Source organism: Brachyhypopomus gauderio, chromosome 4 (assembly GCF_052324685.1).
Source record: "Brachyhypopomus gauderio isolate BG-103 chromosome 4, BGAUD_0.2, whole genome shotgun sequence".
Classification (NCBI taxonomy): Eukaryota; Metazoa; Chordata; class Actinopteri; order Gymnotiformes; family Hypopomidae; genus Brachyhypopomus; species Brachyhypopomus gauderio.
The window spans coordinates 3,783,878-3,802,366 of record NC_135214.1 but is presented as its reverse complement, the minus strand read 5'-3'; the positions used below and the strand labels follow the sequence as shown (position 1 = coordinate 3,802,366).

Genomic DNA, 18,489 nt, shown 5'->3' with positions numbered 1-18,489 from the left:
GTTATTTTGTATCGCACTGTTCTGTATTGGTTTCAAAGTGGGAATTACTAAATTGGAATAGAATCCTTTAACGGGTTTTGGGAGTTCGTTTGAGAGTACAATTCACAGCCTAGTTCAACGATGAGTCATCAGTCTGCAGTAGTGACTCTTAAAGCGGGTCTCTCACTTGTTCTTGCTAAGTGTTGGCGGCTGAACCACTCTGAGAAAATGCTGATTAGAAAGTGAACAGAGATGATCGCTCACTGTGGTTGTGGTGCTAAAGCCACCACGAAAAGGAAAAAAATTTGAAAGCCTCCAGGTTTTGGAAGGTCGAATTAGCGTTTCTCTGGACAGGACTTTGACTGGTGTTTCACATCAAATTGGACCACAGACCTGGGCTGGGCTGTAAGGCTTTGGTTAAATGAACATAAAACGTTTATCTGTGTAATATTCATTAAAGAATTTGTCTCATTTAGATGTTGAAAGTCAGTTTTTCTGATATGGATGACCTTAACAAAAGGTGAGGGGTGTAACACCCCAACAACAATAATTCACAAAGTATGATTATGTGAACGTATTTGTTTTCTACCTTTAGATTTTAATAAGTGGTTTCTGATATGTTATAAGGACTGAAAAAAGATTTTGTAAAATGACCAGGATTCTTTTGTGGCTCTTTTACTTTCCCATCATCACGTTGCTTATAGTACCATTTCCTCATTGAGGAGCCGTGAGCAAACTAATGCAGAACCTGTGAATTTCTGTTTATTTTGGTTTTCGTTGAGTATGAATGTTTGAATGATGGCTGAACAGCATGTTGTGTTGCATAAGTCTGTAGCATAATAAAGAAAAAATAGGTGCATTGGACATCTAATGAGGGATATAAGTCACGCTTTAATCAGTGAGGGTGCAGACTCTTTCACTCTTCATTTTGAGTCATTACTGGAAGTCCTTTTTTCCCCCACAATCCTCTTCTCTCTTTGCGAGAGGTCCTGCTTTGAAGTGCATCCTGGTTCAGATCTGCTCAGATTTCCCACACTTCTTACCTCTCAACACCAGTATCTCAAACTTAATCCAGTGACCTTCAAATCTTAAGCCAACATGGTTACATTGAACTATTTTTGGAATTAACCAAATTCCATGACCAGGTTCAGATTGAGATAATATAACCCCATCCTTAGACAGTTTTAGTGTTTCATTCTTTGCTGTGGACCATGTCTGTCCTTTCGTTCACCTGTTCACACTGGAGCTGCGGTCAGTCGGGTCAGTGGGGCTTCAGAAGGCTGCTAGTGTGTTATATTCTCAATCCTCCCAGGGTCTATCACTGCATTATGGCCCAGGAACAGATTCCCCTCATTGCACGTGAGACAGAAATAATTGTTTATGATGAAAAACGAGCAGAGAATAGATAATGCATCTATTTATGCTATTATATAGCTCCTTTTATTTGAACCATAATCATACATAGTTAAATTACTTTAAAATAAAATGAAATTGACATGTCCACTATAAATGAGGAAAAATGCATATAGAGCTGTAAAAAATGACATCCTGTTGGAGATAGTGTTTATTTTGAATAACTGAAACAATTTGCATTGATATACAATATACTGATATTAGCTAAAGGTTGGCTAACCAACAGAAAAATGGTGTGTTTTGTGTGAGAAAGTATGAACCTCTACTTACAAAGGGAGAAGGAGTTACATGCACAAGGTTGTTGCTGATATGGTAAACTGTGTGTGTGTGGGGGGGGGTGTTTTCCTGCTGGATTGCTTAGTAATGAGCTGGTCAGAAAATGCATGTTCTGTCTTACTCTTATTTACAGTCATCCTTCCCTTAGCCGTCTTCTGTAAGCAGCAAACTTTGCAAATGGCTCATAAGGTTTTCAGCAGCTATTCGAATCATTTTGCAGTAATTTCACCTTGGGAATCAAGCCTTCCTTCCTTTTAAAGAGTACCTCCAGTGTATTTATGTGCTAATTCAGCTAGTTTATTTCGTTTTTTTTTTTTTTGTTTTTTTTTCTGGTCTATCCTGTAAATGTTAAAAGAGGAAGGATCACCTGCTCACACTAAAGATCAGTAGGTCGTATGTTACAATTAGAGTAATATTCAGGGGTGGCACTAGAAAAAAATGGGGAGGGGTTTGGGCCTAATCTGTTGAAGGTAAAATAAAGCAAACTCCAAAGTCTCATGTGCTCCATCTGTCTCTAAAGCCTTAGAGAAAGAGTAAGCTGTAGTATATTTGATGGGGTGGGCCATTTGAGTCCTAAATTGCATCCAGCATCAGGCCCGTAGATATACAAGAGACGTGTAGGAGAGCTGAGTGGATCCGATTATCAGTTTTGCCTGTTAAATATAGATCAGTCAGTTCATTTTGTGGACATGTTAATTGAAGACAAACAATAGCACTGGTGCTACTTCATAGTCTATAATTTCTTTGCCTTTCTGGTAAAAATTTATCCTAGGGCAACACGGCAACACGGTGGCTTGGTGGTTAGCACGTTTGCCACTCAGCACTGGGGTCTTGGGTTCAAGTCCCTATCTGAGTGGAGTTTCCATGTTCTCCCCGTGTCTGCGTGGGTTTCCTCCGGGGTCTCCGGTTTCCTCCCACAGTCTAAAAACATGGAGGTTAGGTAAATTGGCAGTCAACAAATTCTCCCTGAGTGTGTGTCTGTGTCTCTATGTTCAATAGAAACTAGTGTCTGAGTGTGTGTTTGTGTGCTTGTATGCCCAGTGGTGGATGGTGCTCTGCCACTAGGGTCTGTCCTCTCTCCCCTTCCTGCACCCCATTCAGTCCCCCAGGGGACTGTGGCTTCCGGTGGAGAGTACACTGTGCGCAATTGGCTGCCGCTTCTCGCCGGTGTGTGATTGGTTGTCTGTGACTTGTACCTGTGTTAAATTGTAAAGCGCCTTGGGAATTTGGAAAGGCGCTATATAAATCGAACATTCATTCATTCATTCATAGTGTATGGATAGATCACACCAAGCAGCTGACTAAAACAATTCCCACAAATTACTGTTCCAAAAAGGTACCTTTGGTATCTTTCATGAAGTTCCACGTAGGGTTCCTGAGCAGGGTAGACCTGTGAGTTGTATCCTGTGGTAGTGTGGCCACCTCTGATTTGATTCCAAACTTTTAAACTGTTTTTATTGCAGTGACCAATATAAGCAAAGAGGGGTGATTATGGCATAAAAAATACAGGTATGAGCAAGTCTACCTCTGTTACCCAAAACATTGTTTGAGCTGTATTGTTTGCAACTGAATGTTTGCACCCACAGACGTCAATGGTGGACAAAATGGAGAACTGAAAGAAAGTGGACATTATGGACCATTACACTTCCCATTGCCTTAATGGCGATGCATTCTGTTCAATGTGCAAACATAATGGGAACAAATACCAGTGAGTGAAGTGCTAATATCCTCTCCTCACTGAACATCCACTGCCTTACATTGATCCAAAGGTGTTTCACAAGGCCGGAAGAAACATGAAGAAGAATATGAAGATTGCCATCCAAATAGGGATAAACATACAGTATATTAAAATGTTCATATACTCACGTTAATAAGTCATCGGCTAAGATTCTTCCCCAGCATAGAAAACCTTTTTCTGCTTTTGTTGCACCAGTACTTGCACCACCAGTCACATATATACATATATACACATATTTACACATATTTACACATACATGCTAAAGCATAACCTCAAGACATAATCCAAGAAGTTAACATTGGTCAAAATAGTTTAGTTCAATGATCCAAAGTTCAAAGTTATTATCAGTCAACAAGTCAAACAGTAATCTACTGGTGATTCCTAAAAGCCGATTAAAGATTGGCGAGGGTGCTTTTAGCCACTATGGCCCAAAGCTCTGGAATTCTCTTCCTGAAGAGCTCAGAGGCATTTCATCCCTGCATAGTTTTAAGAGCAGTCTCAAAACATTCCTGTTTAGATCCGCTTTTAGTTAAGAAACTCTATCTTAATAGTTTTATCTTATTTACTTTACTTTTTATTATCTTACTTACTTCACTTTTTACTTTTTATGTTATTTTAATATTTTTATCTTTAATTTCTTTTAACATTTTCTTCTGTCTTTTTGTCTTTGTCTTATCTCCTTTTAATGTTTCTTTTATTTATACTGTAAAGCACTTTGAGTTACATGTATGTATGAAAGGTGCTATACAAATAAAGATTATTATTATTATTATTATTATTATTATTATTATTATTATTTAATGTGACCAAATGGCAAGAAACCAAATCGACCAAAGCATTGGAGTGGCTATCAGAAAGCCCTAACCTGAACCTCATAGAACGGTTGTATAGTGAACTGAATAAGCATAGTGAACTGGACATTGTATAGTGAACTGAATAGGGAGAATCACTGATCCTCAGTTTGATTGATTCAATCAAGGAGAATCACTGATTCTCAATGAGCATACTTATTCAACTCACTCCACTGAGTTACACCAGTGCTGTAAGGAGGATTGAGCAAAACCTCCAGCAAAGTACTGAATAAGCTTGTGGAAAGTATTGAGTAAGCTTGTGGAAAGCCTTCAAAAGCAAGTCACCAAACCAAAAGCTACTGTATACTACAGATGGTCAGATTCACAAAAAATGTGCAACTTGACTGTGTTGCATAATGTGCAACATGGTATTTTATTCATAAAGCATCAGCGCACTGGTGTCCACTTTCTGCTACACCTCATAAAGAATGGTGTATTTGTTAAAGACCCACTGCAAGAGCCAGGTGCTTCACTTTGGTCACTTTGGTTGCGTTGAGTTGATTTCAGTACTTGCTCTAAATTATGGCAGAGCAAAAAAAAAAACTGTATTTTAAATTTGCCACCCCTTAATTTGTATTTGTTATGGTAAACAATTCTGGCATTCTGTGACCCTGTTCTAGCAAATCTAACATCTCCAGCCATATCAAAGAATTCATAAGCTGATTCCAGCTTTAATACAACCCACCCCACTCCTGAGGTAAGTGAAACACATCCCACCCCATTACCGGGGGTCTGTCATTTGTGCATACTTCAGCACTTCAAAATCTAGTCATAGCACCTGAAAACATTCATATAGTTAGCTGGGTTTTTTTTTAAGTTTTAAGATAATTAATATCTAATTAATAGTTTTAATTAATTAGTAAACAGTGAATCTATTCTAGTACATACCAACACAACACACATGACAAAACTGAGACATGTAATAAAAGCTGATTCTCAATTAAGTCCAACATTTTAATCTGCATCTGTCAGATAGTCAGTAGGCCCGTTTTGCATACATCACTAAAAAATTTAAATCTACTGCCCCCGTACAGTAAGCAGTCCACACATACTCCTGCTACACACTGAATGCTAATTCTTAAACATTTTTACGTCACATCAAAAACACCCAACATGACCAAACAGACTACTGGGCCACCAGTAAAGAACCAGAATCCGAACACTAACCAGAACAGACATCAGAGTTTCAACTATCAGGGTTAAGAAAAATTTCAAAACATTTAGCTTCTCAAGCTAAAAATACCAGAAATCTCTCAGAAACATAAATAGAGTTTGAAATTTTCTTAAATTAACTGTTAACAACACTTTCACAGCACCCTAACAGATCAGAAAACTGTCTGTCAAAATCTCCTCTGGGTCCGAGACATTCTTGCAGTCTGAGCTTTGTGATTTCCTCAATCCCCCTAAGAGGATCAGCCAATCACCCTGTAAGGAACCTTGCTAGCTGATGGGCTGTTTGTTGTCAAGGGATTTACATCTGCTATATACAACAGGGCATGAAGGATATTTGATCAGAAGTTGACTGAACAATAGGACAGTCTTCACTTAATTCCTGGCACCTCCTTGTCTTCTCCCAGACTTCTTCTTGAAGGTGGGGGATGCTAAGATTTGACACCTTTTAGTCTGACTGGATTATGCAAAGGACAGTGAAACTTTCTGGAACATTCCATTGCTGAGTCCACAAAGAAGGAGGTGAAGAATTACAATAGGCACCTGTACTGAAGACCAAAGCCCGCATGTCTAATGAGCCTCTATGAGTCATTTAGAAATCACTCCTCAGAAGGACCTATGAACTTCAAATCAAATCAAATCAAATTTTATTTATATAGCGCTTTTTACAACAGTTGTTGTCACAAAGCAGCTTTACAAGTGCCGAGTCCTAGCCCCCAGTGAGCAAGCCAAAGGCGACAGTGGCAAGGAAAAACTCCCTAGTTTTTGCATGAGGAAGAAACCTTGAGAGGAACCAAGACTCAGGGGGGGAGCCCATCCTCCTCTGGCCGACACCGGTGACGCCTCTAAGCAGCTCGCAGACAGACGGTTTAGCCCGTTAGTCTGCGGCCTGGTCGTGACTCTGGTTAGTCAGCAGCTCCTAGTGCTACACTGCCCACTAACTAACAGACTACGGGCTATGCTGCAAGATAACAGGGCAGCGCCATCCCGGGTGGGGTTGACACCGTCCCTGCCTAAAAGACCAGGCTTGCCCTCGAACTCTTCCCAATTATTAATAAAGCCCACTTGATTTTCTGAACACCACTTGGACATCCAGCGGTTTAGCGACGTGAGCCTGCTGTACTGCTCATCACCGCGCCGCATTGGGATGGGGCCAGAGCAGATTACGGCATCGGACATCGTCTGGGCTAATTTAATCACCTCTTTAACATTAGCCCAACTTCTGCCTAAGTTCCTACTGGATTTTCCAGTATAGTATCAATTGGCTCTCGGGCTGGTTTTACATATCTAGCTGGAGGTTGTGAGTTACATTCAACATCATTTCCAAGCAACTTGACAGTTTCTGAGACATTTGATTTCTCAAATATTTAGCCAAATTCACATTGTCAATTTTTATACTTTGTACCACTTTCATGTATCCAATTTCACTTTCAAAGAAAGTAATACAGAAATTAAATGTAGAACATACATTTATCTAGTTTGTTCTTCTGTAATGGTTCAAGCATTCATTTGAGTTGAACTTCTTGTCACACTCATTCTAACCTAGAAGTTCAGTGAGGATCACATATTTTGTTCTTCACTTAAGCAATAATCTTCATCTTTTGGAATTTCTGTGCTGTAATAAAATTAGGGGATGTTAAGAGTGGGGAACTAGAATAATCCAGCTATGTAAATCACAATATCGGACTAACAATAAAGGCTGATGCAAACATCCGTTTAAACAGCTGCTTGCTGCTTGCATTAGCATTAATTAACCATAGCTATAATAGAAGCAATAGCTATGAGAAGCCCATGTTAGTTGTCATGGTAACTAATACAATGACAATCTATCAGTCTTACATGAAATCGGTCATTATGAATTAAGTTATATGGTGAACTCCTTTGTTGGAAATGATATTCAACATGATCATGTAATGTGATATCAGCATTTTGATTGGCTGCTTTATCAAACGTGTTTCATGATATTCGGATGGAAGCAACTGTTACTGAATTCTGTACTTTATATATATATATATATATATATATATATATATATATATATATATATATATATATAACTATATATATATAACTCTTCACCGATTCTCATTGTTCCTACATGGACAGGAAAGCTTGTTCTCAGCATTTCCAAGCCTGGGAGTGTTAATGTCTCTTAAGCAGAGAACATAGACCTCATGTCAAATATTAGAAGACACTCGTTTTATGAAGTCAGAATGGTCCAGGGTCTCCGGATCACACCTGAGGAGTTGACGTGGGTCCCCTTGCTTCTATATTGCCAGAGCTGTGTTTTTGAGGCTCATTTGCTGTTCATCAGGTTTACATCATGCTGCTGTTCATCTTTGACAATTACTTTAATTGGTGAGTAGCTTGACACATCAAGGAAATTTACATGTGAATAAAGTATTGAAAAGTATTGAAAGGTTCCTGTAAATTGCTCATCTGTATCCTCACTTGGGTCCTCACCTGGGTCCTCACCTGGGTGCTCACTTGGGTGCTCACCTGGGTCCTCACCTGGGTGCTCACCTGGGTCTTCACCTGGGTCCTCACCTGGGTGCTCTGTCAATGTTCACCTCACTCCTCACATCTGTCATGACTCAGAAAAAAAATAGATGCCAAGACAAGCATGAATTTCTGCCCTGGTTCGGGGTGCTTGGGCTCATTTTGAACATCTTAATTGCTGTTCTAATCTTTAAAATCCTGCATTCAACACAATCAGTGTTCCATCGCATCTTCTGTCTGGCTTTAATCATTTGCCATTGGTTATTCTGACCTCCCTGTTTCCTCTGCAAAAGGCTGCTGTGCAATCCTACTTTTGTGTTTTTCATATCAAAATCTCCAGAGGAGGACAGACTCTCCTTCTGAGTGTCCTCCAGGCCTTTCCCTCCTTCCTGTCTCAGGAAGTTCTTCTTTGTCTTTGTCACCTTTGGCTGGTTCATTAGGGGTCTAGCCCAGAAAATCTGTTAAACTGTGACAATGCCTGTTGTGAAAACCACTATACAAATAAAATAAAGCCCATTTTGTAAATTCAGAATAACAGAAGGAACCTTTAAATGACACCTACCATGATATCACATATAACACTTTTGCATTTGTTTACACTTTTCTGCCTAAAAGATGCTTTTCTATCCTTTTTACAGACTGATTTACTCGAGTTAAGAATGATACTAACCTATTTATTGTCACCTGAATGCTTGTTTAGTTTTTCATTATCACATCACAAAATGGGTCACTGAGGAGGAATTAAAGGCCTGAAAATGCTCTAGAAACAATATTAATCACTATGCACAACATTAATCACTATAACGCTCCACACATCTGGATTCATTCAATGCTAAAGGGTTTTAGTTGAATGTTATTCAGTAATTGGATTACTCCCATTCATGGCTCTCATCTCTATTGTACTAAAGTACCCAGTCCTGCAGAAGACCCAAATGTGACCTTCACCACATTAACAATACTGTAGCAACCTTGATCTAACCAACAAACATGCCTTGTCCTCAGCCATCGTATGTGGGGAAACAAAAGGGGTTTGAGTGCTTCTTTATCCTGGTGTCCACTCTTTCCAGAAGCTCACGGGACCCTATGTGTTGAAAAGGCCACAGTCAGAGAAGGCACTCAAAAGGTATGTGACAATATAATTTGTAGTGAGAGTGTAGATGAACTCTTTCATCAAATGTTTCTTTCTAGACTTGTTGAAAAAGATGTGTTACTGCAATAGCAGCTGGCTTGAGGAATGTACCACTTGAGTTATCCATCTGCAGTTCTATGTAACTTAACCTCTATCCTGAAAATTGGTTTATCAGTCACTGCTACATGGCCTGTGTTAAACCCTGGTTACGCACAGAAAGCTAGCATGTGATTTAAATCCCAAATTGTGTGAACTATAAATAATTTAAAATAAAATGGATTAAAAAAACTGAAATTAATTACGTTGAAAAGGCAACCGTCAGTGTAATCCCCAGAATGCCTATCTCCCCTACTTCTAGTTTATTGCTGCTATATTTTGAGCAACCATATACACCCAGATACAGCACACAATGTGTTTTATTGTTTCTTTTTGTAATCTATCTGTCAAATAAATGTACAAATAACACACAGATTCCACACTTCAATCTAGTGATACATTTCAAGCATATTCTTTGTACATGGTTCATGGCCAAATTATGAGAATTTGTGTTTTCCTCATTTCAGTATGTAGTCTTAAGAAATGGCAACCATTAAATTTACAGTGCATTGCTGAATAGATTTACCATCTGAATATGAACCTACTACTATTTGATGACTAAAACATGTGTGTAGCCTTTGACTACCTGTTAAATTTTTTTTACCTGTCTATTTTTGTCTACATTTGATCAACTAAAATAAATAACTTACAGTAAAACAGCCAATAAAGTCAAATGCATAATTCTTCGGGCCAAACTGAAATAGAGACATTTCATGTGATATGTGAGGACTGAAAGAGGAGAAGCCTAGATGAAAAGATGCTAAATTAATTAATAACATCAAAGAAGCTTTGTAATCTGTCCATCGTGTATTACAGAGAAGGACTGCAGGGCCACTATTGACTAAATGTAATCATGGCCTATTATGAAAATGAGACTAGAAAACCTCGAAACGAAGCGAACACAACATCTTTATCTAGTCCATAATGATAAACTTAACAGGGTTCACTTGGTAAGCCAGCGCTGACGTCAACAACCTATCTTGATCTAGAAAAGTGTGGGGGGGGGGGGGAGAAACAGACGCGATTGACTGACAGCCCCATCGACCAATGACATCGTCTGTAGTAGCGGCTCTTTAAAGAGCCCGCTAATAGACATTGACGGAGGGAGGGGAGAGACATTGGGCGTCGAAGAGAAGTTAGGTTGACAAATGGTTACCAACAGAAGGTTACGAGTTAAAAAATTGGATTATTTGATCGCCTGACTTGCTTTACATTGATTAGACCTATGCATAGCGTTTTATTCGGAGGAATCGCGGAGGATATTGTTGTTTCCGAAGTCAGCCCCTCCTGTTTTGATGTTTCGCGGCGTTCCGGGAAGACTCCTACCCCCGCGTATAGGTCGTTGGGCGACGGGGAGCTGCGGCGTGTGGCTGCCGAGTTAAAAGAAATCACAAGTTACAGCAGAAGGGAAGACGCCGTTTGCGAGATGGATACATGCACAGATGTCGGAACTGCGGATCTTAGAGGCTGATAGCCTGCCTGAGTCTGTTTTTAGCTTAGTTGATGTTTTAGTGTCAGTGCTAGCCTACATTGTTTCATTTAGTGGAGTTATTAAGAGAATAAGTAGGCTGGCTGCAAGCCACCTGGAAAACCGTAATTTAATATTAATAAGATATTGGCGCGACGTTTCTGTGGACCAAGGGATGCAATTGAACACAATTAAGGATCTGGGGTTTTTTATCCGTTTTTGATCAATTTGAAAGAGGCAGGAAATCTTTGGGGAACTTTATTAAGAGTTTATATTAAAATGTGTTTTTTCCTCTGACGGATGGCTTATGGATTTTGCACATTTTGGTTGAGGTTGGATTTGATGGCACTTGGACTACACTTTTGACTCATGGGCATCAGCTGCTCAAGAAGATGGAATTGACTCGGAACTGCGACAGCTTGCTCACAGCATTTGATCAGCTCAACCAGGCTTCAGATTAACCTCTGCTTTTACCTTACACTTACCTGTTATTTATATTAGTAGGCAGTTGTCCCGGGTGACTCAATGTTAGCCTATTGTAGTAACTTTTAGACTATTAACTGGCATTTTTGTCCCCCATGTCCGTATCCTACAGACTTCCATAAATGATGAAAAGTTTGTAAAGTGACATTTCGGAGTGTCCCTAATAACTAGGGTCCCGCGTAAAGTGATGATCCCAATGTTGTTTGTACTCTTTCAAGACTGTGAAACAAACATAAACTAGGTTAGATTGGGGGGGGGGGGTGTTGAGGCTTAAACAAGGAAGCCGGTGAAAATGGCTGGTGAACGCACCTCCAGTGCTCACTATGCTGGTGATGACACTTTTTGCACTACCAAACACCCGGCGGACAGACAACAGGAGCTCGCCGGGTATCTCAATGGCGTCGGCGCTGCACAGACCTGCCCCACCGTCGCCCCCTCGTCCTTGTTTGAAATGATCGGTGGCTCCTTGTTCCGTAAAAAGTTGGAGAAGGGCTGCGTACAGTATCGAGAGGTACTGGCTGAGGACAAGAGGCTCAAGTCAATCGAGGCTTTTCACACGAAGATACCGGGGAAGCTGCACCACACCCTGGAGGACACGTACAGACTGGTAGCTGAACACTACTGGTGGGAAGGTAAATTATATTATTGTATTATTACTACAATAAATGATTTACTCCTCGTTCCGCGGTGGTGATATTTTAGAAGACGACCTCCTGAACGCAATGTATGAGTAAATATTTCGCATGATACAAAATATCAGAGTCTTGGCCAGTATTGCAGCTAAGTTTAGTCATCTACTGTTTGGGTGTTTGTCGCCTCGCAACTTGATCAACTTTCCTCAGACTCGACTGTCACCGTTCATAAGTTATTATTGATCAAAAGAAACGCACTAGGATATGTGCCGCCTATACAGCTATGCATCCATGCCTTACGGTATCGGTGAGGAGTGAATGTCTGATATAAACGGATGCACGCGTTCAACTTGGATGAGGACGTCTTTTTCTCTGAATAAAAGAGGTAGCACATTCTCCAAAACCGGGAGCTATTTCAATAGCTGAAACAAGTATTTCCAGTGTGGGATAGAAACTTTTCCTTTCGTTTAGTTTCAGCTTCTGTTCCTCACAACAACCCAAAATCTAGAGTCTTCCTTAGAGTAATGGTGGCAACGTGGGGTATTACAGGTCATAGCATCGTCAGAACCAAACCATCAGAAAACAGAGTAACGTTTAAAATAACTTTGCCCTAAGAATCTTATTTCCAACCTTTTCGGGAACTTTGAGTTAAGACATTAGAAAGTTCACAACAATGAATGCTTAAGCTAGGCCTAAATACATTTGCATTGTTTGTTTTAAGCCTTTCTGTTCCTGTATTTCTTACTGTGACATTATTGCTTCTGTTCTGTTATTGATGCACTGCTTGCGTTGTTTCAGGAATGTACTTTCAGGTCAGAGACTTTGTTTTTGGCTGCGAGGAATGTCATTTAAAGTGGACTGAAAAAGCAGAGGTAAGATGCTTGTGTTTGAGAACACTACTGCCTGCGTCCAGCTGGGTCCTGTTTTTTTAACACTTTAATGACATTGTTCCATCTTCTTCCTCCATCAGCGCTCCGAAATGGGCAACATCTCGAGGCTGGTGAAATCACACAGCCATGGTGTCCTGAGCAAACTGAACAGCCAGCGGGAGGCGGGACTGTTCTGTGACATCACACTGAAAACCGGCAGCGGCCAATCGTTTCAGGCCCACAGAGCAGTCTTGGCGGCTGGAAGCGAGTACTTCCAGGAGTTATTCACTGAAATGGGTTCCACCACTGACCCTCAACCCCATGTTGACCTCACAGGCAAGCACCTTTTAAACATCTTCTGAAACATCTTGAAAGCCCTTGTTTTTTAGGTACACATTGTGGCGTGGTATCTCTCTGGAACAGTGCATTCTCACATTCAGGTGGCTGCCTAGCATAGAAGGAGATTAGTGATTCTGATAATCAGTTATGTTGTCAGGAATAAACACTAAACTTCAGTTCCCAAGGAAAGGAGTCTTATCGCCCATGTTCAGTATGAAAAGAGAGAGGTTATATTGGGAATACAATTCCCCTTTCACAAAATCAATAGCACTGTCCAGGCAATGGTGTCAGACATCATTTATTAATCAGACTTTGTTTTGCTTATTTTGTTTCATAGGTTTCAGAGAAGAGAGTTTGCTTGCTTTGCTTGAATTCTCCTACACTTCCACCCTGACTCTGAACATGAACTCTCTCACGGAGGTAGCTACAATGGCACGCCACCTCCGCATGTGGCCCGCTCTGGAGGCCTGTTCTGCTATCCGGAGGGAGAAAGAGGCTAGCCAGCAATGCTCTGACCCACCGAGTCCTGCAGGAGCACTCTCCGTAAACCCTGGTTCTTCCTCCGTGAAATGCTGGAGAAGCCAGCATTCCCCTTCAGGAAGGACCGTTGGGTTAAAGAGGATGATGGAGAGGGATGAAGGGGAAACCTCAGGATCTGCATGGACCAGCCCCATGCGGTGCAAAGAACACACTGTGGAGGGGCCGGATGAATCAGACGGGGATGCTTGTGATGGGACGTTACCGAGTCCGTGCCAAATGCAGGCTCTTCATCCCCAGCAAGAGGACAGTGGCTTTTCTTGCAGTCCGACTCGCAGAATGAAACTCATGGACTTCAAATCGCCATCCAGCAAGAGGAAACCGTGTCCACGCCCCTCTTCAGTGGTCATCTCCTCGTCTCCTTCCACCTCTACCCGATCCTCCTCCCCATCCCGCCGACTGCTACGCTCCACTCCAGGGGCTGCTCTTGCGTTGCGTAGGCTACTGCCCAAAATTGATCTCTCCTCTAAGAGCAAGAGGAAGTCCTCTTATCATCAGCAGGTTTACAGGGCAAAGTCTGACTTCCCTCCAGCGCAGTCTAGAGCTCAGCCGTACCCAGTGACACCTTTGAAGGTGAAGCAGGAGATGGCGGAGGAAGAAGTGTGCGGTGCGAGCCTGCAGGATGAAATTCACAGCCCTCGTGCTCAGGAGAAATATCGGCTGCTCACCTTCCTGGGGTTGCAGAGGAAGTCTTTGCTGCCCAGTCCAGAAGAGCTGTCAGGCTGGGGGCAAAAGAAACGACTTAGGAAGCTGAAGGTGAACGACTACTCTCTCACAGCTCGACGCAAACCCCGCGCACAGAGTCTAGGACGCTGCGGAACTGGTCTGGGAGACATGGTGGGGGTCAGCTCCTCCCTGTCCCTCTGTGATATGACCAGAATGGATCTTCTGAAGAAGGTGATGAAAACAGAGTCACAAGAACCCCAGGACACCATGGAAAAGAGCACAAAGAGGAAGAATGACCAAACTGGGCACATGGAGCATTTGAGTGTTAGGGCCACACGCAGCCGCTCATTGCTGCAGGCAGGCCCTAGGGGCCTTATGACTGAACGTCCCCTTAGAAGTAACACCAGGGGTCCAAACAAGACCGTACCTCAGCCTGCTGGCAGACCAAGGGTCGCAGCACAACAAACCCATGCTGCTCCAAACAGAGCAAGGACGTTGAGGACAAAACAGGAGCCCATTGAACACGCCGTTTCACAGCCTGCCCCCAGTGCCCACCACTGCCAGGGTCTAACAGTGGCACCTCAAAAAGCCAGAGCTCTGAAGGCTGCTGCGCCATTGGATCGGCCATTAAGGACGAATACCACTAAATCAAAGCACAAGTTGTGCTACAGTGTTGGGCGTACAACAACAGACAAGTGCAAAGGTTCCAGGAAAAACAACCTGGACAAAAACAAGCCCGGCTGTAACCAAGAAACGGTCAGACCACCAACCAAGCAATGCGGAGCGGGTAGAGGAGATCAGGCCCGACAGATCAGAAAGAGCACGGCACATAGAAATGGAACTGGGGGGAAAGCGGAAGCCTTTTCCAGAAGCTGGGATTCTTCCAGTACAAACTACCAGGACTACCACACCAGTCCGCTGTACAGAGCCATCAAAGAAGAGCCAGCAGACCCTATACCCCTGACCCCGACCTTTCCAACAAGTGATACCTCTGACCTAGGCAAACGTCAGAGTAAGCCCCCTGTCAAACTGCTAGACCAAGGTTTTCTCTTCGGCCTTTGCCGGCCACCGGGTGGAATTAAGAGGGAGGAAGAGAGTGTGGACATATGCTTGACCCGGTCTGTCTCCCATGGCAGTGCTTCCTGTAGCGACACGTCACCTGGCCTTGTCAGAAGAGATCGGATTAGTGCAAGAATCCTGCCAGACCGAACAGGTCTAGACGGGCCACACTGGGCCGGCCTCGGCAACAGGTCAACACACTTTTCCCAGAGGATGCTCCTCCGAGTAAAAAAAGAAGAGGACGAGATCGGTGCATCACACCAACCAAAAGCCATCAGAAGTTCTGCTCAGCACAACGACAGCAAGAGGAGCTGCAAGGTGAAAACAGAACCGCCAAAGACAAAGGTACCACGGACATTAATTTACATATAACAGGGTGTCTCAAAAGTATGAAAACACCCACACAAAATTAAAACAAATGTTAAAGCTATCCCTTTCTCCCATTTCTGATGAACTTTCAGCATAACATGTCTTAATACTAGCACGAGCAACACTAATTCTGCCTTTAAGAGGAACAACATTCTGTATCTCCAGAGTATATTCATTGTTTTCTTTGTTTTCTGTCTTTCAAAAAGGTGAAGAAATTGTATCCCGTGAGCAGCCGACATGTTGTCATGCTGGAGTCTGTCCGACGGGCTCGGTCTAAGCAGCTGAAGGGAACCTGTAGTCAGGGTTCAGGTGGAGCCCACACCTGCCTACAGTGTAGAGCGTCGTACAGGGACTGTGACGCCCTCATCATGCACCGCATCAGACATATTGAAGGCAAACACTGGCCGTGCCCTGTAAGTACCATCTCCATTCTGTAGTGGACTAGTTCAAAGTCGACATCTCTGGAGGAAAAATGCAATACAGAATGCAACAGTTTGAATTATGCTGTACAGTGCTGCAGGATAATTACAGCTGTACAGTGCTGCAGTCTGCATTTCATTATATTTTATATAAGAATACAGTAGATATTTCATCATAGCTAGATTTTTTTTTCAACACTTTATAACTGGCTGTGTTCCTTGTGAACGTTGATAAGTTGTTGTATTAACAGTTCTTGTGACAAGTGAGAAGTTATTGTGCATGATAACACCACAGTACCCATCTGATTTATTTTCCATTAAATTCCTTCTATATTTTTATTTACCCTCACCATCATCTTCCTCTTCTTTGTATTTCCTATAGTTGTGCAGCAAGACATTCTTCAGACAGAAAAATGTGAGAAATCACATAAGGACACACAATCCCAAACTCTACAAATGCCGACATTGCTTTGCTTCTTAAGGTGACATGCATATATGTTGATGCCTTCTTCCTGTTCATATAATTTTACTGTGATTTAAGTTATTTGCATATTTTCAGTTATAAATTGTACTGATGTTGGTCATGTGCTATTTGAAACTTCGTAGGTGAAGAACACGGATGAAAATAGTGAAGAGGAAGGCTAATGTCCTGAAATATGAGAATTGTAAATATCACAGATATGTTAAATTGAGAATGAAGTTCCAGTCTATAGATGTAATAATGATGGTCATTGATATTGTTGATTTGATTTTTTTTCACGTACTATAATTGTAATTGTTATTTAAATAACCAAACTAAAGATGTTTAGCAGTTGCTACAGGTGGAGAACTTGACCCAGTGATGTTTCTCTCAGGGGTGGGTGCCTGAGAACTGTAGTGATATTTGTAAATGAGGATTGTGTAGAATGTTTTAAAATTATTACTACTATTGTAATTACTGCAATTATAATATTGTTATTATTATTATTACAGTTATTTTTTATAAATAGTGTAATCTTGAGTGCACTTAAAAAGGTAGCTTTGTTTTTAAACCTAAGAATACTTGTCAGGTGATCAGGTAAGATGGACTGGGATGTACTTGAATGCCCACTGAGGTGGAGTTTGTTGTCTACCCTTTGCTTGTGGTGATTTGTTAACAATATATTAAAAACTAAACAAGAGGGTTTAGAGGCACTGAATCATTTTCCAATTGAAGAGGAATGGTTCAGGAAAATGAGGAAAGATTTACTGTTGAACACAATATTGTTGATGCTTGTGGATAAAAATGCCAATCTTTTCATATTTTGCAATCTTCGATTATTAAGACTTTTGTGGAGCATCTTGTCATCATTCAAAATTAAATGAAAGTAATAACTGTTTCTATTTAAAAAGGGATATTAACAGGTCTAAATGTGACTTTTTAAAATAATGCAAAGGTTTTCAGTAAATCATTGTTTTGAAGTTACTTTTAAAGGAGCTAATTAGAGATCTCCTCAGATTCAAAGCTTTTTTTTTTTTAGATTCAAAGCTTCCACAGGATATGATGCAGTGAAGTTATATGAAGTTTTAAATGTGATTTTTAATTTTTTCTTCTGAAACCACAAAATTTGAAACTGTAAAAAGACCAAAATCAATATAAATAAATTTTTAATTTTACTGTGTGATTGCCTAATATTTTGTCATACCACTGAATACTCTATTGCCAACAGAAAAGTTTCACTGCTTTTTATTTAAAATGTTGCACTTTGCTACAGTTCATTTCTGGCACTTTATGTACATATAAATATATGGGAACATTTGCATAAAAAAAGCTATAACATTCTGGATCTTTGATTTTTCAAATTCAGGTGTATCATTGTTCTTCAGGTAGAACAATATTTGACTGTTTATTTGGTATTACTTCTTACTTTGCTTTTAAATATTCCTACATCATTTACAAAAGGAAGATAATTGGCATAGTTTATGTCCATAGGTGTAACAGAGAAGTGTAAAGGCATGCTTGATCGGGGACTAGCATCAGAGAAACACTGATCACGGGTTCATGGGAGGTTTTCACAAAGGAAACCATGTCTGGACCAAAAATGCCTGATGCAGTGCATCTGAAGTTTTACCCACTAGCAGTTCTGAAACAGGGTTCTGTGGACAGATGTTATGCTCAACTGTTTGTGTAATGTGCAATTTATTATGTTTGGCGGAAACGCACTGATCTCAGCTTGGGTGGGGAATTGGGGTTTATAAAACCATGCTGCATCAGGGCACCTAGACAGCTTGGGTGGGGAATTGGGGTTTATAAAAGCAGGCTGCATCAGGGCACCTAGGACATTAAAAAGACATTAAAAGATGCATAAATTCTAAGTAGGAGTAGGAAATTCTTTAAATTCTGTCAGTTTTTGAAAGAGGCCATACAACATGACAACGGCACAGGTAAAGGTTCAATATAGTGGATCAAAATAGAAGACCAATGTCACAGTATAACTAGTATATAGATTTGCCTTATTTATGGGGCAGTCGTGGCCTG

General features: G+C 41.1%; 1 protein-coding gene across 1 annotated transcript; it reads left to right on the top strand.

Annotated features, from left to right (window-relative positions):
- Nucleotides 1-10,254: 10,254 nt before the first annotated feature.
- Nucleotides 10,255-17,152, top strand: LOC143511894 (uncharacterized). Its single transcript, XM_077001613.1, has 7 exons — nt 10,255-11,734; nt 12,533-12,606; nt 12,705-12,939; nt 13,280-15,549; nt 15,780-15,986; nt 16,375-16,474; nt 16,599-17,152. Exons 1-6 carry the CDS (start codon nt 11,395-11,397, stop codon nt 16,471-16,473), a joined length of 3,225 nt encoding a protein of 1,074 aa, XP_076857728.1. The 5' UTR covers nt 10,255-11,394; the 3' UTR covers nt 16,474; nt 16,599-17,152.
- Nucleotides 17,153-18,489: the final 1,337 nt, after the last annotated feature.